The sequence below is a fragment of the Ambystoma mexicanum genome, chromosome 6q (genome assembly GCF_040938575.1).
Source record: "Ambystoma mexicanum isolate Mex_15411 chromosome 6q, UKY_AmexF1_1, whole genome shotgun sequence".
Taxonomy (NCBI): domain Eukaryota; kingdom Metazoa; phylum Chordata; class Amphibia; order Caudata; family Ambystomatidae; genus Ambystoma; species Ambystoma mexicanum.
This window is the reverse complement of record NC_090937.1, coordinates 158,765,812-158,791,068: the sequence shown is the minus strand read 5'-3', so window position 1 is coordinate 158,791,068 and position 25,257 is coordinate 158,765,812. Positions and strand designations below refer to the sequence as shown.

The following is a 25,257-nucleotide window of genomic DNA, read 5'->3' as shown; positions in this document are numbered from 1 at the left end:
TCATGTCAAACATCATTTCACTCCTGGGTAGCAGCATTTGTTAGAACCCGACTCTGGTAAGTTATTACTTCTTACTCCGGGATAGTTTGGTAGACATGGGAGAAGAATGTACACCTTTATCAACAAAGTAGCGATATGTTTTGTGATCTTTATATATTAAAGAGGTGAAAAGAAAGTAGGTTTCATTTAAGGGTGAAACATATCTAACATAGTATGTAAAAATAAAGTAAAAATAAATTGTGCAAACATGAAATCAGTAAAAAATGTAGTAGAGGAGTAGGAAGTGTGTTTGTGGTTGGAGAGGCTGTAGAGGGCTAAGAGGCAGCTACATGCAAATAAAAGATGCCTGTGATCATCCCTCAGGTGCTATACAAACAGAGCTATTTCGTAAAAAATAATTCGGAAAAAGGGCAAATTCAATATTTTCCAGTAAGCTCTACTTTAAAGGAAAGGTGATTAGATAAGGATAGATGCGCCATGAGGGGAGGCCATCAACCGAAAAGCTCCACCATTGGCAGCGGCAGTGCAAGTAGTGATCATTGTTGGGGGGCACAGGCGTGTCCTAATGGTCGGAGGAGAGATATGGAGGATGTGGGGGGCTTGATATCAGGACCACTGATCAGGGTTCGGCTGATGCTCCAAGTTCAGAGCAAATCATCAAAGTGGAAGGAAGAGCAGGTCACAAAATGTCTGCCATTTGTCGAGTGGTGGCAAGCACACAATCCTGAAAGACGTGTCACCATGGCAGGATCAACACAAAAAGCACACTTGAAACTAGCCTAGAACCAGCACATTCATCTCCTCCCATCCACACGTCACATGTATAGCTCTGTGTGATATCCTAAGGACCGGCACATTCCTAAAGACCAACACTATCACATTGCCTACATTTTCAATCTCCTTTCCAATTGAGGATTCTGCATTTCTGCAAAACTCACAATTCAAAAAATAGTTGTAAATTATTACTTTTTAAATATTGCAGGAACTATTTTTGTTGTAATTGTCTGTTTCAATCCTTATCTTTTTTATTTCAGAATTCTGGGTACACGATTTCTAATTTGTTAACATCCAGTTGTAGATTTGTTGAAAATGCATAAAATAGCACACCAACAATGCAGTGAAACAGTTATTTGCATTACAATGATTCATTTAACACTTCACTTTCTTATGAATTCTTACAGTTCCTGATCCAGGAAACAGACGTAGATGACAAATGTATTATTACTATGTGACCTTTAACCTCAAAGAATACTGAATCAGTGAGTATTAATCTTCCACAGAAAAAGGAAGTTCTAATAATTTTAATATTTCTTCATTTTTAGAGAAAGTTCATTCAAAATGAGGACTTTGCTTGTGATTTCATGCCTTCTGGTGCTAGCTGTCTCCATAGAGGTAAGCCAGGATTCATGTAAGGTCACCCCGGAACGGAATGTTCAGTGGGTTTTCCTCAATGATACTGGCCAGTCTGCAAATAATTCAGCGGTTTCCATGCCCTGCCCTAAGAACCAAATTCGCTTAATGATTTCACTATAGGCACACAAAATCACCTGAGGACAGGGACTGTAATTTTACATTATTGTACATAGTGGGAGGCTATCCGAAGAACCTGGTGTGATTGCAGGCTTTGCGAACTAGACTTGGAAATGTAAGATTTCCTATCAGGGGTCTATTATCAGTCTAACCTTGAAGTCTTGAAATGAGTGAACTCACAGACACTATTTCTACCAGTAATGTACTCGTTGTATTGTTCATTATTGTTGGCATCACCCTCAGTTGCTTCATGTGGAGGATTGCTCTCTCTTGCTCTCTCTAATATGTGTCCCTTAATCCACAGTACATTTCGCCCCAGGTCATTTGATGAATCTTATAACATGTTCTTCCACGTTGCATACTACTCATGTGCTGCTCTCATTTCAATTAAGACTTAAAGCCCAGCAGAAATTGACAATATTAGAAGCCGATTGACCAAGCTAGAAGATAGATATTTTGGGCCCAATTCACAAAGATAACATCCAGAGGTACCCTGAGCATGTCAGATTTGCTCCTTCTGTATCATACCTGGTTCACTAAGCCAAAACCTTGGAGCAAATCCAAAGGTGCATGGAGTATTTCTGAGATGCCCTTGAAAAAGATGTTGTGAATCAAATTTGCACATGAGCAGCTCATGTCATAGGCTTTATGAATAAGGTAGCAGCAGATACTTTGAGATGCTGTGGGATTCTACTGATTTGCTTCAGTGAAAACCTTTGTGAATCTGCCAATTGGGTTACAGGCAAGTGCATGTAAAGGAAAAGTCAATTGTCAAATGATGATGTCTCCTCACCAAGAGTTATTAAAGCTGGGAATGCATGCACCACTAGAGCCGGGATCTGCCTTCCTCACATGACTTTGGAAGGCTGAGCTTTTGGGTTTGGTGGCTGTTCAGCAGAAAGTGAAATCCTTCCTCTTTAGTTACTCTCCATGCTTAGAAACTGAATTAGAAATATTGCTCTCTAAATTCAATCTTTTAATCTTATGGAGCTTGTAAACAACTTCACTTGTAGACCTAGAATATGGCAATAGCTGTGAAGTAAAACAAAATTCAAGAAAATAAATGACATTACAAATGGCAAAAAAGTGGCATGATCATTAAACTTTAGAAATCGTGTTGGCAGCTGTGCCTCCGGGAGTTTTGACCAGTAATTATCCTGATTCCAAGGCAGCCGTTTGGCCACTACAATCTGAACATTGCATGTTGATTTTATCTTCAGTGCATTAGTATGAATGTTACTTGTGTACCAGCCAATCACAGTGTTTGCAGTTTGGTCACTACCTATTGCTTTTGGACTGCAATCACAACTCAGGCAAAGAGCAGCATATCACTAACTTCAAATACGTGCTTTCAGTCTGTCGCTCGTGACCCTCCCTACCTCTCTTTATCCCCTTGTTCACTCACATTTCCTCTCATTCCATCTCTTGCTTAAGATGCTGCATTTCCTGCTGGAAGGAGAGGCTGATGGGGGATGTAGAGGCAACAGCACTCACGCATTCATGAGATCAGAGCCTTGTTGATGTCAGAGCAGGGCCATACTGCTAATTAAGTGTTCTTTGCCCCACCTTATGCCGTTTGTCTTTGCCCAAAAACAGAAATGGGCAAGCAGTAGCTGTATTCATTGGCTCTCTGGTCAATAATGTAGATATATAATTTAGTTTAGGCTGACCCAGGAAAGGGTTTTGAGCATTGCTCTTCTGTACATCATGCTCTCCTTAGGAAATTAAATGTACACCAATAGCAGACAGCTCTGAGAGTCTTATGTATAACTATGCAATTATACGGGTGAGTGCTTCTGATGACTGGTTGTAGCAGAAGAAGGTGCAGATGCGTCTGTTCATCTAAGGTTCCACTGCAGGAGGTGGAACCCCAGTGACCATCATTGACTCCTTGAAGACACATTGCCTCCCTTAGACTTCAGGGCGGTCACGTGTATTTTCTAGATTCTCCCTAATTTCTGGAGGAGTTGAGTGAAGCCACTAATAAAAACAATAGGTTTTAGGCAATGTTTGAGCTGGATTCCTCCTACTCATAAACCCTGGGATAATAGCTATTAGTACCCACGTAATGGTACCAAACTCATCAATCTCGGAAGGATGAGGGACTGCCAGGGATTCGAAATTACAATATGTGGGTTTCCCCACGTCAGAGATGAACACTTAACTCACAAGCTATCCAGACCGCAATGTCCAAAAAACGGAACCCGAAAATATTTTATAGGGTGACAGACCATCCCTGTGAGTCATCAGGTTTGAAATGTCAATATTTGTCCTAGAGAGGTTTGAAATCTACTGCTAACTCACCCCTACTGCTTTTCCCGTGTTTCATCTTTGATGGTGCAAGGGACATGCATCAAAATACAAATCAGGGGTACCCCACTCCAAAAGCAGCAGCCTAGCGCTAGCAGATGGGCATGCCATCGTCATGGAAGCACATGACCCCTTGAGCTCAAGCTGCTGAATGGCCATGCCCAAGAGGCAGAACTACTCCTGTACTTGCTAGGTGCTCTGTGGAGCGAGGATGAGGCCAAGCACTGTCTGCTGGACTGCTCCTTCTGAAGCCTGTTCAGAGTGATCTCTGCCTAGATGAGCACGGGTATAGCATAGTGCACGAGAGGGAGAGAGTCCAGTTCACAGACTATATACCTATCAGCTTAAAAGGTGACATTAAAATCTCAGTTCAGTCATTTTATTTTAAAATTTGAAATGCTATTCTCACAGTGCCTGTTGACCAGGCTCAGGCTGACCAATAGGACAATAGGGCAGAAGCGGCAACCAAAAACGCAAAATGCTGTTGCGGGCCAGTTTTTTGGGTCAAAGGAGGCCACTTTTTTGGCCAATGTGTGCCAGTTTGATGAATGACTTCAATATGTGCTAGTCGTTTTGGCCATTGTTGCCGAATAAATAATCTTTAAATTGACGAATTTGCATCAGATTTGATTTTTTTTTTAAAACTCCCCCTTGGGTACTACTCAAACAGTCTGTCAGAAAAGGAATGAATTGCCATTTGCAACTGTGGGCCACTGTTTCATTGGTGCCAGAGACCATTGTGTGCCCCAGTCGGACCCTGCTGTTGATTGGAGTCAGACCTCATTGACAAGCCCCAAAGAGGCATGAGTGGATCCTGTGCTTCTTACTGAGCCACAAGAGTACGAGTGGAGTCGGCGAACGGTTTTCACTGGGTTGTGTAGTTTGGAGTGGGTCAGACTGAGTAGCACATGCGTTTCCGTCTCTACAATATGAACAGCGGGGAACACAAGTGGAAGGGAATCCATCTTAGGGGGTGCACACTCAGTAGTTCATATCTCATTCCCAGAGCAACATTTCGATTGTGCTACGAGTCTCGGGAAAGCGTGGCCCAGTATAAGGCCGGGCTAAAGTATTGGGCCATAATTAAATTGAAAGGGTACAAATAACCTCTTGGTGTTCAAAGCATTTACTGGAAAACCATTTCTAAGTAATCCAGGAAGGCTCTGAGCAACTGAATGAATGCTACCTTTTATTAAGCCTCTCAGGAGAGACAGCTTCTTGCCCCTCTAGCTGTAGCACCTGGGGTGTTTTCTGATCCTCCAGTGGTTCTTTTCCAGTCTGGGGAGGGTTGGGTTGATGTGCAGATATATATAGCGAGTACCAGCAGAGACCAGAAAGGGAGAGTTGAGCAGGGAGGTGGAGGGGGGGCAATTGCTTCCTTTGGAGGTAGATTGGATGCGCTGGCCTAGATGTACACCAGTGTCAGCTGATCAGAGTAACATGAGCTCCATGGTCTAGCAGCCCAGTCAGGCAGCCACAGCATCTTGATGCAGAAATGTTTCTTTCTAAATGCTTTCTTATCTCCCTTTGTTCAGGCCTTTGGGGACCATGAAAGGGATGAGAGAAGTGCCAGTAACAGTGATGTAAGTATAGAACATTCTGGAAGGTCACTTTTCACATCCTACAGTGGACATGGTTAATTATCGTACAATTGTTATAAAAATATGTGCTTCTTAAAACTGTGTTTTGCTGTCTGGGGCCATAATCTCGGGTTCCTGCCTTCTAGCTTGACCGGTCACAATAAGGGGACATCAAGTGGGACCCTGGATGTGCACAGTAACTTTATCATCATGAATAACTCATATTAGTATCCCAAAGTTAACATATTTTGTTTTTTTTTTTTTTTTTGATATGGTTGAATTTAATCAACCTTTCAAAATGAAATAATTACAAATCATATAACAGAAGAATCAAACATTTGGAAACAAATCATTAAACAACACTAAACATTAAAGCATAAATGACAAACAATTGTTTACGACAAACTACAAGCAGCTACAACATAAACAAGAGAGATAAAAAAAAAAAAACAAGCATTTCTAAAGGCATTAAAAAAAAACCAAAACAAAAACAAGAGGAACTCATTATCATTTGATATGATTGATTGATTGGGATGGAAATATGATTTACGATAAGTGCAAATTACAATACATGCCAAGTATATCAAATCGATGGAAACTCTAGATTGTCTATGTGCACATTTAGATTTGATAGTTTAAACATACGCAAGGAGATTAATCAAGGTTATCCCCCTCCAAGTTAAGACTAGTTAAAACGTTTACAGCTGCAATTTGAACTGCTAGATTATTACAACCTAGTAAGGCTGCCCAGCATTCACATTGCGAAATGTTTCCCAAATATTGGCAATGTCTGGTGAACGCTGTTAGTCTCTGGGGTAATAACATTCTACACTCTGTCAACAGGTGTGCAAGAGTCTCACCCTTGGTTTTATCTTTACAGAAACGGCATACATTTTGGTCAGGTTTAACTGCTCCTCTTCTTGCTTTGATATCGCGTGTTGGCCACAAATTAAATCGAAAGCAGAGTATTCCACTCCGGAATTGTGGCGAAGGAGCGCAAATGAGATACTTGGGCAGAATATTTAGTTTTTTTGGGGGAAATCGTGCATCATTGCCATCACGATATATTCAACACAATTCACAGGTTTTGATCCAATCAGTTTGATAGATTTTAGATTTCGCTTTATCTGGATTATGCACTAACAAATTGATGGAGATTTCTGCTTTTGCTAATGTTACATATACGTTTTCAAGCCAATTCAAGATAAACTTGGATTGTTTCTTTGAGAAAATATACTGCGAGAGAGTTTCAAGCAGTGTATTATCATTTAGTGCCATCAGACACTTCCTAAATAGAGCACACATACGGCAACTATATTGGGCTTTGAGAGACAGTAGGCCAAGTTCGTATCTGATCCACGATATCGGAATACATTGGGGAAGATGGATAATTCTACGCCAATAAGTTGCTTCCCATTGTGTGAATTTAAACTTGGCGGCCACAGGGAAAGATTCAAGGCCATATAAAAGAATAGGGACTATTTTTTTTAGTCCAGAAGTGCCAGGCTGGTAAAATAGAAAACTTCCCATATTTGTGCCGTGTGCTCCTTGCTGTCCTAAATAACAATAATTTGGTACCACACTGATAGGAGTTGCACCAATGGTCCACATGTATGTCAGTGGCCTCGCACGTTAAAGAAAATACTGGACAATTTGAGATTTAGGGCCTCATTACACGGTAGGCGGTGAGCCATGGCGCTATTAGCGCCATGGCTCATGCCGCTAAAATACCGGCACCGCCTTGGCGGAAAGGGGATTTACCGCCCCATCCCAAGGTTGGAGGGGCGGTAAATCCCCCTTCCGCCATTGCCCTTCCCCATTCCCATTTCTGCCCCATAGGGCTCAATGGGAATGGGGAAGGCGCTAATTACGGCACCGCAATTTAGCGGTGCCGTAATTAGCTCCGAGGTCCCTTAGCGGGTTGGTATTTAACGCCTGCAAAAAGCAGGCGTTAAAACTCCAACCCGCTAAGGGACCTTGTAGTAAGGCGGCAGGGATTTACCGGTACCGGTATTTTACCGGTAGCGGTAAATCCCTACCGCCTACCGTGTAATGAGGCCCTTAGTCAGATTTATGGATAATTCATTAAGTTTGACATATTCTTGAAATGCACTCAATAACCGTTGTAGCCCGACCTGAGTTCTAGAAATTAGAACGAGGTCGACAGCATACATCAAGGATTGTACTTGTTGACCATTCAATTTTGGAGAATCTGAGATGACATAACGGAATTTTCACATCGTGGATATAATAGTTAAACACCGCAGATGCTAACGAGCATCCTTGCTTAAGACCACGATGTGTGGGAATTTTTTCAATTAGAGTGCCATCTAAAGTGATGCGTATTTGGACAGAAGTGGCATGATGTAGTAAATAGATAATGTCGATTAATGTTGTTGGGCAGTTATCTCTTACAAGCTTTTGTAATAAGATGTAACGACTTACAGAATCAAAAGCTGCATTTAGATCAATGAAAGCAAAAAAAAACTTGTTGCTTAATTTCATGGCATTGGGCTTTTATAGCGTTTCATGTCAACAGATTAATGTTGGTGCCCATGCCAGTCATGAATCCTGTTTTATTTGTGTCACGATGTTGATTAATTCCTGTCCAGGTATTCAAATTTGCGAAGGACCAGTTTTGTAAAGATTTTGCCATGGGCGTCTAACAACGCAATCGGTCGATAATTTGCCGGGACAGTTTGGTCACCCTTTTTGAATACAGGAATTATTATTGATGTCTTCCAAGAGGGTGGAATGACACGAGTGATCAAAATGTCTCGAAAAATCATGGACAAAATATGGGCCCATCTGGATGGATGTGTCCTGAACATATGGTTTGATAAACCATCAGGACCCTCGGCTCTCGAGGAGCTTAGTTTCTTAATGATGTCGTGAATAACTTCTTCTGAGGCTTCTTCTGAGGCTTCTAATTCCCAAGATGCTTTGGATAACAGAGTATACTTGAAATTTGCATATTGGGGATCAGCATATAGGAGTTAACATATGTCTTCTCGGACCATCAGCTTAGATACGTTCCTCTCTAAAATTATAGACTGCATACACAACTAGGAATCAACTCTGAAAATGTGTCTTTTATGTACTGACATAAACAGTTGTGTTAGTATATTCTGCACTATAGGGAACACCTGAATGTTATGCTATTCAGAATGCAGGCATCTGTTGCTTCTGCGTAGCCTTTCATGTACTTCTATAACCCTGTGCGGTTACGCTCTTATAACACACAAAGACATATCCAGTGACAATTATAAAACACACCGAGTCCTCTTTACATTTAGGTTCCATGTATTATGACACATGGAACCTTTTGCAATATGGCCGCATGACGCATCTGGCTGTCAGCACTTCTCTCTCCCGTCTCCCGCAGTGCACTCGCACCTGCCCTTGCCTCCATGCTTTCCTCTGTGCAGGGTCTCTATGGCAAGAGGCAACGTAAACAAGTCCCCCTACAGTTTTTTTATTTATTTTTTATTTTTTATGTGGTCTAGCAGTCAGTAGTAACTATATTTCCGCCCTCGGGCCATAAAATAAATATAAAAAACAACAATTTTAAAACAATGCATTTACAAAAACAGTATAATCAAGCACAAATACAGTTTTGTCCATGGGCTAACATGATATCAAAAACAAATCTGATCAAAATAATAACTGCTGATACACACCATTTTTAATATTGAACATGTTAGCTTATAAAACTCAATGCGCAGAAAAATAAAAATTTAAATGAAAAGCTCATTTAGTCAATAAATAAGATAAAAATCCATGGATGTTAACACATGTTAATGACAACGGCCCTCATTACGACCCTTGCGGAAAGCGACTGACCGGAGCGCCACAGCGTAAATAGCGTTTCCGCCATTGTACGAAGGAGCAAAGTGCGGCCCATTCCGACCCATCGGGCACGAGCACCACGCCACGGCGGAAGTGCAAAGTCCGCGATGGCGGAAATGACCCCAAAACGGCCCACACCGCCGCCGTACGGTGCCCTAGGTGCAATACCGCCACCCCTCTTAGCGGTCACCGCAGTGTGCGCCTACCGGAAAGTACGGTGCCCGGAAATATACGGAAACGGAAGTTAAAACATGGGCCCGGAACGGGAAACATCCCGGCGTACACCTATAAAAACACCAAAACCACACAACCACTAAAATCACTACCCTGAAACACACCCCAACCCGTCAACCACCCTAGCGAAACCACGAAAAATGGGAAAAGTAGCGAAGAAAGCGTGCGACCGCAAGCGGCAGGTCCACTTCTCCCGTGAGGAACTCACCGTGCTAACAGAGACCCTCCAGGAGAATGCAGCCGTCGTCTTCTCCACGCAAATGACCAGGACGGCACTTGCAAACAAGAAGGCCATATGGGCTCTGGTGGCACAGCGGGTAAGTGCGGTGGGGACCGCACCCCGCACCCCACAGCAATGCCGCAAGCGATGGGACGACCTGCGGATACGCGTCCGCAGCATACTCTCTGCCAACCGCAACATTGCCACAGCCACCGGGGGAGGTCCTGAATCACCCATCAAGTTGACCCCCTGGGAAGAAATCTGTGCCTCCACCATCGGAATGGAGAGCATAGAGGGAGTCAGAGGGATGGAGAAAGGAGTGCAGACATCCGAAGATTCAGGTAGGTGGGCCAGATAAAACAATGCCAAATCCACAAAGTCCAACCATGTGAAGTACCATGCGTCCACATAGTGCAACAGAAACACATGTCCAGGAGAACGTCCACACACATCGGCCTGAAAGCGCACGTCAAAACCCACAATAAATACATAAATAATTAAAAACCCCAAATACACGCACTACACGTGCAGCAGGCACACCCTAACTGCAGGCTGCCAAACAACTGCACCCTCACTCCACACACAAATCAAAGCACCTCCAAGACCCCGACCCAAATCACCCTCAGGTACCACCCCAATGCATGTGATACAATGCCATTCCAATTCCCACTGACCCATCAATAACCCTCGCCCTCCTTTACTCCACCACAGGGTCCGATCCAAACGACGAGCTACAGGACACCCCTACCAGCACACCTGCAAAGAGGGCCAAGACCAACGGCCAGAGACCCTCCACCTCAGCTGCACGCATCAAGACACGGCAGCAGCACAAATCAGGTGGCAGCACAGAGGAGGGAACATCAACAGGCACCCCAGCAGCCAGCATGGCCACAACACCACCACCACAGGTCCCCCCAATGGATGCCACAGAAGGCACTGCCTCTGGTGGCAGCAGCACCATAGGTGACACCCCATTGATGGCAGCATGCTCGGACACAGAAGACGGGGATGTCGAGGTCAGATCCATCCATGACCTGTCCCAATCCCCCTGTCTGTCCCATCCCGTACAACATGAGGATACCACGCAGGTGCAGCCACAAGACGACGACTGGCCATCCCCCACAAGCCCTGTGGCAAGGCAACATGAGGACAACAGCCCCTCTGTGACACCACCGCAAATGGCCATGGCCCAGCAGAGGCAACAGTCCCTCGACAAGTTAATCGTCCAACAGCAGCAAATGGCCACACTCCTCAAGGGCCATGCCGATGAATGTGGGGGCACCAAGGCAGACATAGAAACATCAACAGAGACACTTAGGGCAGAAATGGAGAGAGGTACAGAGACGCTAAGGGCACAAATTGAGAGTAGCACCGAGAGCCTGAGAGTCCAAATGGAGAGTAGCACCGAGAGCCTGAGGGGGGAACTGCATGCGACGTCCAAAGACGTATGTGCCGAACTTGCCGCAGTGCGCCGTGTGCTCACTGAGCTCTCGCAAACCCTTAGGGACATGCATGGACGTGAGCAGGCAGACACATCATCCGTTGCAAGTTCCGTCCAGGGCAGCCCCCAACGTAGATCAGGAAGGAACCTGCGCTCCACAGGCAGGGGTGCCCCTGATACCCGCAGAGGGGGCATGCAATAGCGACAGCCCACTGACAATGAGTATCTTTGGACACTGGTGTTCGGGGGGGAGGTAGGAGGGTGGAGGGGGTGTGTTGGGCTCACTTGGGTGGCGGGTCGATAGGGTGTTCAACATGATATCACATATGCCATAAAAAGTGCACGATCAACCAATGAGAAGTGTGGACATTGATCTTTGTGTACTAGGCCATCATAGGCGTACAGTCCATATTGTGCATGTCCCAGACACACGCAGTGCCACGAGTCCCGTGTCCATGTATCAGCCACCAGGCGTGAGTGCTAGAAGCATACATCAATGAGATGCTGACGAATGTCACGGCCCTCCGGTGCCTCGCAGACTCCATGAGGTGCTGCCACATCCCCACCCTCATCATGACCATCATCAGGTGCTTGCAGTTCTGCGTCAGGGGGCATGGGCACATTTCTACGTACGCACATGTTGTGGAGCATGACACATGCCATGACCATCTTTGCAACCTTCTCATGGCGGTACAGGAGTGCCCCGCCAGACCTGCTGAGGCAGCGGAAACGGGTCTTCAGTAGGCCGAATGCCTGTTCTATGACTACACGGGTACGTGAGTGGGCATGGTTGTAGTCCTCCTCATGCTGGTCCCGTGGGTTCCGGACTGGTGTGAGGAGCCATCTCTTCAGTGGATATCCAGCATCACCTGTATGTGGACGAGAAACGTATGATGTGGAATGCCATTGATACGTACGCACACCCCCCCCCCCCTTCCTGGCAGGTCATTGACAATTCACATACCCCACATCATCATGCATGTAATGAGACTCACCGAGTAGCCAGGATCTGTTCCCTGCGTGTCGTTCCATGTAGCGTGGTATTGTAGAGTTCCTCAAGACCATAGAATCATGGGTTGATCCAGGGAATCGGGCACAACAATGTGTAATGATCCTGTTGGAGTCACACACCATCTGTACATTCAGGGAATGAAATTGTTTTCGGTTGCGGTACTGGGCCTCCATGGCATGTGGGACGACCAATTCAACATGGGTGCAGTCGATGGCACCAATGCAACCCGGTATGCCGGCAAGTGCATGGAATCCCACTTTTGTGTTGGTAATTTCCTGCTCCGAGCGTGGTAGAGAGATGTAGTCGTCTGCGTGCTTCAGGAGGGCATCGAGCACTTGCAATAGTGTCCGTGAGAACAGTGGCTGAGAAATGCCATGCAACTGTCCGACTGTGTGCTGGTAGGTGCCTGTGGCCAGGAAGTGTAGTACAGACACCACCTTCAGTAGGGGTGGGATGGCGGTTGGGCTATCTATCATGCTGACAAGGTCAGCCTGTGTCATGTCCACAATGGCGGCTATGGTGTCCCGGTCCAGACGGTAGAGGGTGTGGATCTGCTCATCAGTGAGGTTGAACGGATGTGCTCGGAGGCGTTGAATTGCGGGCTGCCTGCGTGGTGGTAGTGGCTGTGCTGGTGGGCCTTGCTGGCCCTGCCTTGGCCTCCTCCTCCTCCTGCGTCTCCTCCGTGCGGCTGGTTGTAGTTGGTGTTCGTCTACTTCTTGGAGTCGGAGCACTTGCAGTGCTATCAGGTCCCCCAGGGCCAACATCGCGAGTCCTGCCGGTAGCATTTCGGTGTGGTTGTGGGAGGAGACTGGCTGTGCAATTTATGTGTTTTCAGGCTGTATGGCCTCCACCTGTGGTGATTGATTCCACCTGTGCAAACTGCTCTCCCCTTTGGCCGAGCACGTCCCGCGCACAACGCTGCAATTCGGGGAATTGTATCTTGCTATTGCAATCATGTATTTGTACCCGATGGCCGTGTAAGATTGGTTGATATGTTCATTCTGCTGTGGTCCCATTGTTTCACATACTATCTGTGCAGTCGCGAACAGACTTGTGAAGGGTCAGTGGAACGTAGTACTCGAGTGACGGTGGGCCCTCATGCATCACTGTACCGAGTTGCAACGACGGGCGGGGCGTCCCATTCGTGGGTGAAGGCAGTTGCCATTTTCACACACAGCCGCACTCGATGGGATAATTAGTGATTTCAAACGGCCACAGATGCCTTTTCGACGTGATGTTGCAAATGAGGAATTCGAAGGGCGGCGCTTTCGGTTTCCAGCTAGCGGCAAGGAGATGCCCACAGGTCTGACTGCAAATGTAACGTTCTATTGTTCTATGTCCTTGAGACAGGGCCCATGGCGAGGGAGCAATGATTGATATGAATAGTTTGGGATGCGCAATAGCTACGTGGGCGATGAGGCCGTCCGTTCCCAAATACATGTTACTTCACAACACTGGAATTACGGGCTGGGGCACTGTGGATTTAGCAGGCTGCATAACGCACAGACTCAATGGATGTTTCTAATGTCATGTGAGTAATTATTCAGGCATTTTGATCCCGGGATGAGGGAATGATGGATGGATGCATGGGCAGGTGATTTGATACAGAGTTTGCCATGTACAGGGCTTCTTGGGATCTATCCGCCTCCCCTACGCTATGTGATGCAGGGCTGCCATAGTGGGACCATCGTCCATCTGGCCTTGTTGAGCCCTCCCTGTCTCGAGGCGCCCTCAGACACTCGTTTGTGATGGTGTTTGCACCTCGATATAGATGGTTATGAGTCGCAAGTGGTTTTGGGGTGGTGATGTTCCTTTGGAGTGGGCTAGCATGCATATGGCTGTGGATTTCGTGTGATCATTGAAGTGAGTTGTTGGTATGTAGTTCTGATGGCCATTCTGTTCTTTTTCTTTTCTTTTGGTTGACAGGTATCTCCTCCCCTTTTGCCACTGCCATCTGTATGCCACTCCTGCAGATGGATTTTACTCCCGACACCTGCTGCTTCGTGTTAATCAGTGGAGCAGCATTACGATCTTATGGGACGATCGCCAATGGGCCACATGCCCTTACGCAGTACTGGTGGCTCGGAGCAACATTTCGGCCTTTCAGCTGGACTAGTGCCTCCCCATTGGGACGGCCCTGCGGTTCTGTGCGCTTCCATGTTGCCTTTTCGTACGTGAATGTGGCTCTGTGTACCATGGGGGAACAGGGCGACACACAGGTAGTGGCTGGTCATTTCTTGCGGAAGCAGCCCACAATGGTGATTGGTGTTTTGGATTTCATGGCCTGATGGCTGTATGTGCTTGGTGATTTTGATGTGCATAAATTTCTATTCTGATTTGGCCCGTGTAGCGTTTTTCTTTGCAAGTGATGTGGCATATGCCTATTTGGGGGGCGATGTATTGTGGGGAGATCTGCATTGGGTTCCAGCTTCGGGGTTTAGTTGCGTGGTACTGTGCTGTGCGCGTTTGCCTACGAAGCCCAGTGAGGTCAGGGATGGGGGCTGCCAATATGCCAGTTTGAATGTTGTCATGCTCAGGGGCGGGGGATTGGGTTTTGTGTAACAGATGCCGGTCAGCCAGGTGGACTGGTTGAATGATGTGGTTTTCGGAATATTGCTGGTCACAGGTGCCTGTGTTTGCGTGCGTTTCTTGGTGGGGGACTGTGGTCATGTCCATTGGGATGGCTTCTGTATTCGTGCCATCTGTGCCCTGCAGCTCCCATTGGCCCCTGTTGTGTTTCTTTTGTTCGTTGGCATGCATGGGTGACTTGTACATTTCAATGGTTGCATTGTGGCTTCATTGCACCTACGGGGAGTTGTACTTTGTGGGCAGGGAGCGGTGTACAGGCACTCAGTGGGGCCGTTTACGGTTGATTCGCGATGCCGTACTTCTCGCCATGGCGGAATGGTACATTCCGCCATGCCTGATGGCGTTAGGTACATGTCCGCTAGGGTCGGAATTGGCGTACCGTTGCACCATGGTGGTGTTTGCGGTTTGGCATGGCGCGCGCGCGCGTGCTTGGTGCAGTTAGCGTTGGCGTTCACTACGGTGTCGCTAATGGCTTCGTACTTTGCGGTGACGGGTCATAGTCGCACCGAGCGCTATTCGATGGCGGTATTGCATTTCCGCCATCGTTTTTCGATTTCCGCCAGGGTCGTAATGAGGGCCAACGTAAATTACTAAAATCATTAGCAGCTATCTGACATATTACAGTTTGCTGCACCCAAAGAACTGACATTCGCACCCAAGAAAGAAAGATTGACCAATCACAATGGGAATTTACCGGGTGCGATTGTTCCTTCAACGCCCGTAACAGGAGGAAAAAAATGAAAAAAATAACACCACCATGAAATAGAAAAGAGACTTTGGCCCTCATTACAACTGAGGTGCTAAGTGCACCAACTTTACCACCATGGTGTAAACTACGTTTACACCATGGTGGATGGCGGATTTACCGCCCCATTACAAGGTGAGTGGGGCGGTAAATCCCCATTTCCCATTTTCCCTTCCCCATTCCCATTTTTGCCCCATAGGGCATAATGGGAGTGGGGAAGGCGCTAATTACGGCACAGTAAATTACGGTGCCGTAATTAGCACCAAGGTGCCTTAGCACCATGGAACTTAACGCCTGCAAAAAGCAGGCGTTAAGGTGGGAATCAGGCGTTAAGGGTTAACGGTGGCGTTAACCCTTAACGCCTGAGTTGTAATGAGGGCCTATGTCCCTTTTCGGATGACGTTGGCCATTTTGGAACATGTTTTCCATGGCCAGTGTCATCCAAAAAGGGAGCTAGTCTCTTTTCCATATTAATGGCTGCGGCAATTTATGTTTAAATTATTTTTTCTCCAGCAGGAGATGGGCTCGACCCAAAGCTGATCTCCCGTCGGACGAAAAAAAAAAGGAAAGCTATATTAGCCTTGGTTACATGACCTAAACATTATTGCAACCTCAGACGAAACCCACTAACAACTTTGAAATACAAGTACCAAATCAGTCATTACAACGTGCTTAAGTTGTAAGTTCAAGTTTAGGCTAGCAAGCAGACGTCCACCGGTGGTTGCCAATAGCTTTGGCATCCTAGGGAGGTGGAAATCATGCCTATTAGGTGCTGAAGCCCTTCTAATGAACCTTGTTTCGCCTAGTTCAGACTTTCTGGGCACCTATTGCTGTGAATCCTGCCCACTGTGAAGACTAAGGTTTATTAGCACCCGGGGCATGAGAGCCAACCAATCAGTTTGCTTGGATCACAGTCTGAATCCCACAATCCTGGCATGCATTCCATGCAGCTTGATGACTCCTTTCCTGCCCCTCTATCTTCCCCCCACTCTCCCATCCCTCCCCGCCTGTCTTTGTTTCCTTTCCTCCCGGCATCCTTACCCTTCTTACCTGATTTCTTTCGGTGACAGTGTTTGTACCGCTGCCACTCCAGCCTCCTGGAATGCCATGGAAAAGGAAGAGGGCCTCCATATAGAGCCCAGCCTTTCAACTCCATGGTGACCATGTTAGTTAAGTGTTTTGTTTGAATGAACGGGACACCATGAAGCAACCCGTTCATTCAAATAAAGTATAATTCTGTCATCACCCCAGGATTCTGGATTCAAAGGTGGGGTGCTAATAGCAATAATATCTGATCGGGCCCACCGGATTGGATTGTAACAGCGGCGAAACCCATTGTTATTCCCCTTGCTGCACTTGGGCCTATAGCTTGGGCCACGGGCCATTACTGGACCGGGTATTATTCCTATAATAAACTTGCTTTTGCACCACTATGCAGCTTGAGATCTGCCAAGTCCTGATACATCCAGCACTGACCAAATGGATTTAGATTTTACTGTGCAGTGCAAAATCTATCAGAGGTAGCCTCTGAATCTTAGTAATGGTGGAAATGTTTTGGTTCAAAGAATATTTGTAAATAAAAAATATATGCATTTATTGGTGTTTTAAAAGTAGCCAGATGCCACTTGACATTCAATTTTGTCACTTTAGACTATGAGTAAATAATCTTACAAATAGAGACTCACATCATCAGTTACGCAGATGTAGAATTAGATTATTCGTTTTATAATAGGGAAGGGAAGAGAAATTATATCATAGAGAATATTCTGCTTGATTTTTTGCCTCACAATGAAATCCTGTCAATAGAATGATTTAATCACATCACGGATTTCATTCAAAGGAGCAGAGTAATTAGAAAGTGCATTGATACATTTTGATTTCGATTTTATATCTGAACATCCTTATTTCAGTGGATGTTTTCAGCGCACATCAATTATATTTAACACACCTTTTAAATAAAATGTTTCTATTTTTCATTCTAGGTTAAAACACCCCTTAAATTGAATACCCCCTTGTCTTTCCAAGGTTCCTTATATAGTGAGCCCGCATGACACATACCAGCCACTTCTTAGGACACACTACCAAATAGGGTTTTGTGCAGCTCTATGGCCCCCCTAAATGTCCTGCCACACTTAAAGCGCTGCCTAATCGGCTCTGATATGAATATATATATATTGTAATAGAGTTTTGTGGGAGATAGAGATGGAGGTGCCATGGTTACAGTCAGAATCAACCCAAAGCATATTACAATCTGCAGTAAACTTGATGGCTGTCATTGCAATGTAGATTTCAACAGAATACGTTCGCCCCTCTTCATGCAGCAAAAGCAGAACAATCTCCCAAGAGTTGGTACCCGTGGATCAGAATGATGATGGTGGTTTAGTGGCAGGAGCTGTTCTCTCACGTAGCAGGAACTCTGGTGGATAGTTTCCATGCAATGTTCCCGCACTGCGTGGGAACTCCACTCCTATGTCTCACAATCGGTTTGATGCTGGGAAATGCAGAGAAAGCCTTTTTCTTTGCTTTTTGGCTGCATCATCTACATTCAGAAAGAGGTTGGGATATAAGCAGGCAGGTTTAGGACACAATCTGGTGAAATACTGCTAATCATATTCTAATAATTGTTTACGCTATGTCATGTGTGAGCCATCACCTGTTCTTGAATGTTTCATATCATTTCTAAATGAGCATTAATCTATTTGCCAGTCTCATGAAAAAGGATGGGGTAAGAAAAAGCATCATCATCATCCTATTCGCACAACTACGCCGACCACAACTACTCCAACCACAACTACTCCAACTACAACTACTACAACTACAACTAAACCAACCACAACTACCCCTACAACAACTACTCCAGCCACTACTACCCCAACTACAACTACCCCCAGTACCACCAAGACTCAAGGATAATCAAGAAATCAGGTACGCATTGTAAAAATTCAAACTCACATTTCCATTTATTGTTTTAATCTCTGCCCAATATTCATGACAATAGCACAAGAAACAAGGAAAGATGCACATATTACGTTTAATTCGGGTTTAGGGGAAAGATGGCTGCATGTTCTGCATGTATATCTTTGGCACATCTAATAATGTGTACCATTCTAAAATAATGTTGTCACAGTACTGTGTTGTGGCTGGCTACATTGTTTGCATTACACCAGATACAGGCTTACAAATTTGAAGCACCACCCAGCATTTGCAGTGAACCAGCTGAACAACAGTAGTGACAGTATGTCAATCGTTTCCATAGCATTGGGCAAGCCTCCAGGCCATCGTTCATTAGCCTGCCAAGCCAGTACATGGATGGGATCGAGCCTGATTTCCATATGGTCTTTCCTCTTGTTACTCACCAGTCGGGGGGAGTACGTAAGCCAGGGAGCCAGGACCTCTAAGACGAGAAGAAGTTGATTGAAGAACTCGGTATGGAGCCTCCAACCGAGCCTCCTCTCTATGAGGGATAATAGACCTTTTCAATGATATGACACCTTGCTGTATAATATAGCAGCCAAGGCGACTGATCACTTAAAAGAGTGGGGAGAACGCACCGCCACGGACCCAGCTGTAAGAATAAAGACAGCAGGTAAGTAACACGGAACCAATATGGACCACCCTAAGACCCACATTAAATGAATACCTGAATCAATATATCCAGACTCACATAGAGTATGCTGGAGGCCACCCTATAATTACAGAAAGGCGATTTAAGGTTTGGTGATAAAGAGGAAGGAATCTAGGATGCACAGTTCTATAGAATTCTTAATTCTTACCAGTGATGTAATGAAGAGTGTCCAAAGTTGATTAACAAAACAACGAAAGTGTAAAACAAAAAATTGGGAAGGTTAGTAAAGGGTACTATACCCGGGCGGCACGAGGAGTGCACTAGTTACGGGAAGGTGCACCTGCTGCAGAGCGTCCGGAGTGCACTTGTTACCGGGAAGCAGTCCAAAGATAAGCAACAGAAGTGAAATGAGGAAAAGTACAAAGCTATGCAGTGCATAGCAATGGACTCAGTATCTTACCACTGCATGAGGAGTGCAGAAAAGGCCGGCAGCAGGCGGAATGCTGATAAATGGGCAGTCTCCTAACAGGCAAGCGGGTCCAGAACACAGGTGGGCAGCGACGAGGCAGAACAGTAGACAGGCAATCCAGGAGCAGGCAATGAGGTTGGGTTGACGGGCGGGCAGTTGCGAAGCAAAGGAGGTCCAAATCAGTCCGTTTTCAAAGCAAAGGTCCTGGTACACGGGAACGACAGGTTAAAGGAATAAACCAAGAAGGAATCCGTAAACGGGAGCTAGGGTCTGGTACACGGGAAGGCAATCGTCAGGGAATAGCAAGGACTTCAAAAAGATGCCAAAGTAACGGTAATCAGAAGCCGCGAGCAACGGGTTTCTGCTGCTCATATTCCCAAAAGGGGCATGCCCGAATGAAAGTGAGGCACCATGTTTTGATTCCGAACTACACTGAAGGAGTAGGTTTCATGGGTAATGTAGTTCACTTTGCGAGCCGTAGATACTGTTGCAGCAATCTTCCAAGGCAGCTGTCAGCGAGAATAGAAAGGAGCCACAAAGCGCCGCACACCCTTAGGGAGAGCTATAATTCTCCTCACAGATCTGGTTGATTGATCCGGCGTAATACCAGGCGCGTGTGGTGGAGCTGTGGGCTGGCCCTTAGGTGTGACACCTCTGGGGAAATTTGATCTGGAGGGTTGACAATATAGTTGCAGTGGTTATGATTAATTCATACCTTTCCAGCCATTGCCTTCTTGTTTTTCTGCATCCAGCCGGGGCACCAAAAACACAGTCAACACTGTCATAAAATAATCTACCACTGCCCCAGATACACCAATGGACCCTAATAAATACAGTGAGTAAAGGCAAACTTCTGGTGCTTTAAAACTACCACTGACAAAAAAGAATGATATCCAAACTCTATTAACCAACTTGAAGCTTAAAATGAAAAAATACAAAAAGTGTTTTATCCACAATAAAGCTCCACAGCTCCACAGACAGAGTCAAAACAACATCGAAAAGATTTGTTAAATCATGAAAGGGTCTGCTAACCATCTCACATCTTGGTATCCTGCCCAATCTGAGAACATTGCTAGAATTTGATAACATTTTCTCCAACAGAATACACAGCATTAGAACAAAGAGTCAAACTTTGATTTAATGGCTCACAAACACTTCACACCTAGATCAACAGCCAAATGTTATAAATTGATTTCGTTTCACTCATGCAAAATCTTCCCAAATCATAGAGACGCACTAGTTATAGGTTCTATGACTACTTTAATTTCTAGACTTGACATTTAATCTGTGTCAAATCATCCTCCACTGTCATAACCCGTATCTAGGTTGAAACGTGGTCACCTGTCCTTCAAGCATGCGCAATCTGGATATCTAGAAGAAGAGCCTTATATATTTTACTTGGGGGGCATTTGCAGAGGCAATGCCGCCAAACTCTGAATAGGGCTTTAACCCTTTCTTTGCACTCTCAAGACCTGCATGCATTTCAGTGGATCAGTCATTTAGAGGTTCCTTTTGCCCCTGGGACACCTCCCCCATCCTATGATATAGAAAGCCCAGATAATGAATCCTATCACTGTGTGGGCCAACATGTATATGATGGTTGTGGTGGCGCTTTTGCACAGCACACCAAAATGCTGAAGCAGCTCGCAGTACTGCAAGGTTGTGTTGATCCAAAATATACCCGACTGTATGGAAGGCTGTCTCGTTTTAGCAAGTTCCCCTCCATTTCAATGGACCCCCACATGTTTTGCTTTTGCTTTTTAACTATGTCCTGAATTTCTACAGTGAAGGGAAGCCTTCAGCTTCACTCCACTGCAGATTTGCTCATTGGTATGGAGAAACTGACCAGCCATTAAGTATGTCAGTACTGGGAAACTATGTTTCCCTTAGTCTTTTGACTTTCTTACTACTTTTGAGTAGTCTTTTATCATTGCACATCTTCCAATGCAGTCGAATGGGGTTATTTTTGTATGACCATAGGCTACACTGAAAGGGATTTTTGGTTACTTTGAATGCACCTAAAAGACAAACTTATAGCAGCATTTGCATGTTGACTATATTTGGAATACATTTCTTTAGCCATTATCGTGTTTGGCTAATAATTGTGGCTAGTGTCCCAACATTGCCGCGGCACAAGGTTTTTGTTTGTTCTTTTAGCAATCGTGTTCTGTGGCCCTCTTTCTGATCTTGCAGGTCAGGACATTTCTTTTCAGGTCATGCACTGCCCAGGAAAGCCTTGGTTTTCTCAGGGTAGTGCAGGGCCGTGTTTGTGTGTTCCCAGGAAGTCGGATCGTACTGTCTTGTCCCAATCCACATACTGGAACCTGGGAGTCTGGTGTGCATGCTTGCATGAGACACACAGTGGTCCCTGATTGGACCACTGGTGGTGTGCATGTGTGGTGCAAATCTTGCCATTGGAGGTCTGAGTCTGAGTTCTCACCTGACATTGGATACGAAGAGTAGTCCTACAGCCATACCCCAGAGATAACGGAATAAATCCTGAAAAGGAGCCATGCATCCTGCATTGCTGAAGATGAGTAATGAGAACCTGGACTCGTCCGAAGAAAGCCTGGTGACCAACTTTTGCTCATGTCCCAAAAGAGCTCTGTCTCATACAAGATCTTTAGAAGTCCTGTGGTGGAGCTTTGACCCTTGGAGTGGAGGAGACATCTATTCCAGATGTCTGCTTGGTGTCCTGTGAACCAGAGCCTTCGAAAGTGCCCCTGAGCCAATCTGTGGCTGTCCATCTCGAGGTTTGGGCTACCGCGCTGCCGACGTCGCCATTCTGCATTTTGGGCCAGACCTTTGGGGACTGCCAGCTTGTCTTACAGAAGTTGTCTCTGCCAAATTTCAGCATTCCTAGATCCAATGGACTGAGACACGAGGCTGAATCCGACCGTGATATCTGTGTTCTCTCCTGCCGCTTTCAATGGTGACAATCACCATAAACTGTTTTCCTGCATCCAGTTACTGTGTGAGAGGAGGCCTGCACCTGAGCGAGCTGCATTCTTCAACTGCAAACGATGCGCCAGCATCTGTGGCCGACCAGGGATTCACTCGAACCTGAAATTCCTGGGCACCAAGGCCCAGAAGAAATGGTGGGAAATTTGACCTCTGCATGCAACCCTATGATGACCTGCCAAGTCCCAAGAGAAACCATGTTACAGTTTATACTTACCTGAACCTCTATTTCCCCCCTTTAAAGGTTTTCCTAACTTTTAAAACATTCACAATAGTTTTTGGCTTTAACATTGCTTGTTCGCAAGCAATGGTAAAGCCAAACCGAAAGCTGGGGACGGTTTCTTTCATTGGAATGGACACTTACCTGACTTTTGGAATGGTTTTCTCATCCACAAGAACCTCCTCTTAACTTGTTCCAGCCTTACAATACTACGTGGAACGTTGTGAGCTTTCAGGGCACAATGCCACAGTCAACCAATGGTTGGATTTCTAAAGTTAGGGGTGTGTGGTGGACTGCCATTGCTGATCTAATCATACCTTTCCTTTCAGTATTATGGGGTGGGATTATTGGGGTTTCCCTACACTGGATTCTGGGATTGTAGTTATGTATATTACTATTAGTTTGTGTGATATTTCTACCTGCTTGTAGCCATTTTTATAGTGTTTGATTGGCCATAATAAATATAGTGTTTTTATAACTACTTGTCTAATTGTAATATTTGATTATTTACCTTGTGGACTCATTGTGTACCCTTGACCAGACTCACCCCCTCCTGAGATTTAGCCTTGACCACTCTCCATGCTACCTTGATTGGTTTATCTACAGCTCCCAGTGACGTCCCTGTTCACTAACTTGGTTTGTCTCGTATACATCTGTCCACCAGGCCATACAGAAATCCAGTCCTAACAGCCACAAATAAACGTGCTTTACAGAAGTAGTGTTGGATGCCACAACCATTTCTGAAATTAAATCCCTGTAAAAAACGAAACGTAATTCTTCAATCTTCCTCATCCTACAAGACATCAATTAAGGCATTGTTAACCAAACTAGCGGTTTGCACGATTGTCCTTCCAAATAATCACAAGCTGTGTCTCTAACCTTCAACCAGCACCATCTCTGCTGGTAAAACCATATCACTAGTGAATAAAAGTATGTAAACACCGGTTTATAAAGATATTCAGCAAATATTGCTGCACTGTGATATATGCTTTAACTCTTTTCCGGACCTTTTCCTGCAATTCCCTACTGACGGGTTTCCAAAAGTCACCATTCCGCTTTTGTACCTGGTGCTGTCTGCATCAGCCCACATAATCACAAACATACCACAGAACGGATAACAACACCTGACCAACGTGCATCTACCTAGGGTAAAGAATCTCTATTTGCAAGCTACTGGCCAGGTACACAAGTTACTTGCCCCATGTCATTAATGCCATTCTCCACTAACACACAGCACATTTTTTACTTACCAACATTGATTTCAAGTTCACAAATGGGATGCACTTTGAAAGGTGCAGAAAATTAAAGTATTTCACTGCACCTGTGTGGAACAGGCAGAGTTGGATGTGAAATGCATGAGAGGATTATTCGATGAATAATTTTTTAAAGTGAAAAAGCAGTCTGATATCTTGGTGATGCCTAATTAACATTGTGGTTTCAGCTATATTAATTTAGAGGTCATATTTGATTGTAAATTAACATATTGTTCCTATATCCCAATAATACCATTGTTGTTTTTTTACTATGTTTGTTCTTATATACAGAAAGAGGAGTGCAGCACGTATCATGCATGAGGAAACGACCCACTTTACTTCCAAAAACAGAAATGCAGCATCTGAAATGCATAAGTTGATTGTGATAAGGGTTACTTTTCTTTTGAATAAATACCTTCTAAACAACTGTGCTGTGTTTACTTGTGTTGTATCATTGCTAAAGGAATATAGCACAGGGGCAATGTGCTGGTCTTGGAAGCAAGACCATGCAGAACAACAGAGGTCCGAATAGCAGATCTGTGCTTAGAAACCGAACTCAGGTATGGTATTAGGCCTGTTATAAAAAAAAACAATTAAATACATATTAAAAGGTACTATATTGGAACTGGCTGGCCAAGAAAAATTTAAGTTTTTTCTGAATAATAGTCCAAATATGAAAGGTGGGGGTGTGGCAATTTATATGAAAGAAGAAATGTCCTTATATGAGGTCCAAATAATGTGTACAGGTTCTGAGGTGTTGCATGTATATCCCCAGAATGCTTGGAGACTGCCAAACATCTTTTAACCGAATGTCAGACATTAAATGATACAATCTTATTATATCTTGGCAAATTTGTACACAATCCTCTAACTATATGTGAAACATCATTTTGGCTTTATTGAACTAACACCTGCAATATGCACTTGTTTATTGCATTGTATAATGTCTGGCAACAGATTGAAATAAGTTTGGGCTCTCTGATGTGAATTATTTGAGTACAGTGGTGTCAAGAACAGACATGCCACACTGTCTGGGAAGAGTTGTACCCCCAACTTTATTCTTGCATGACTCGGATATAAGTAGCTTTTTTGTGCAAGATGTTTCACTATTACTTTGTGCCGCTAAGATTGTATAAAATAGAATATCGGGAAAAGATAATGATATATATATATTTTAACATGATTCTTTTCCTATCAGATTATGTAAACATTTGTAATTAATGTTGCTTTTGCTTTTATCCTTTCACTTTCCTGCATATTGCATTTGTTGTTGATTTGT

The 25,257-nt window shown here is 44.8% G+C and overlaps 1 protein-coding gene across 1 annotated transcript; it reads left to right on the top strand.

Annotated features, from left to right (window-relative positions):
• The first annotated feature begins 20 nt into the window (after positions 1–20).
• On the top strand, positions 21–24,405 carry LOC138515465 (coiled-coil domain-containing protein 80-like). The gene is made up of 5 exons (XM_069630292.1): positions 21–56; positions 1,323–1,392; positions 5,376–5,423; positions 18,217–18,435; positions 24,270–24,405. Exons 2-4 carry the CDS (start codon positions 1,339–1,341, stop codon positions 18,421–18,423), a joined length of 309 nt encoding a protein of 102 aa, XP_069486393.1. The 5' UTR covers positions 21–56; positions 1,323–1,338; the 3' UTR covers positions 18,424–18,435; positions 24,270–24,405.
• Positions 24,406–25,257: the final 852 nt, after the last annotated feature.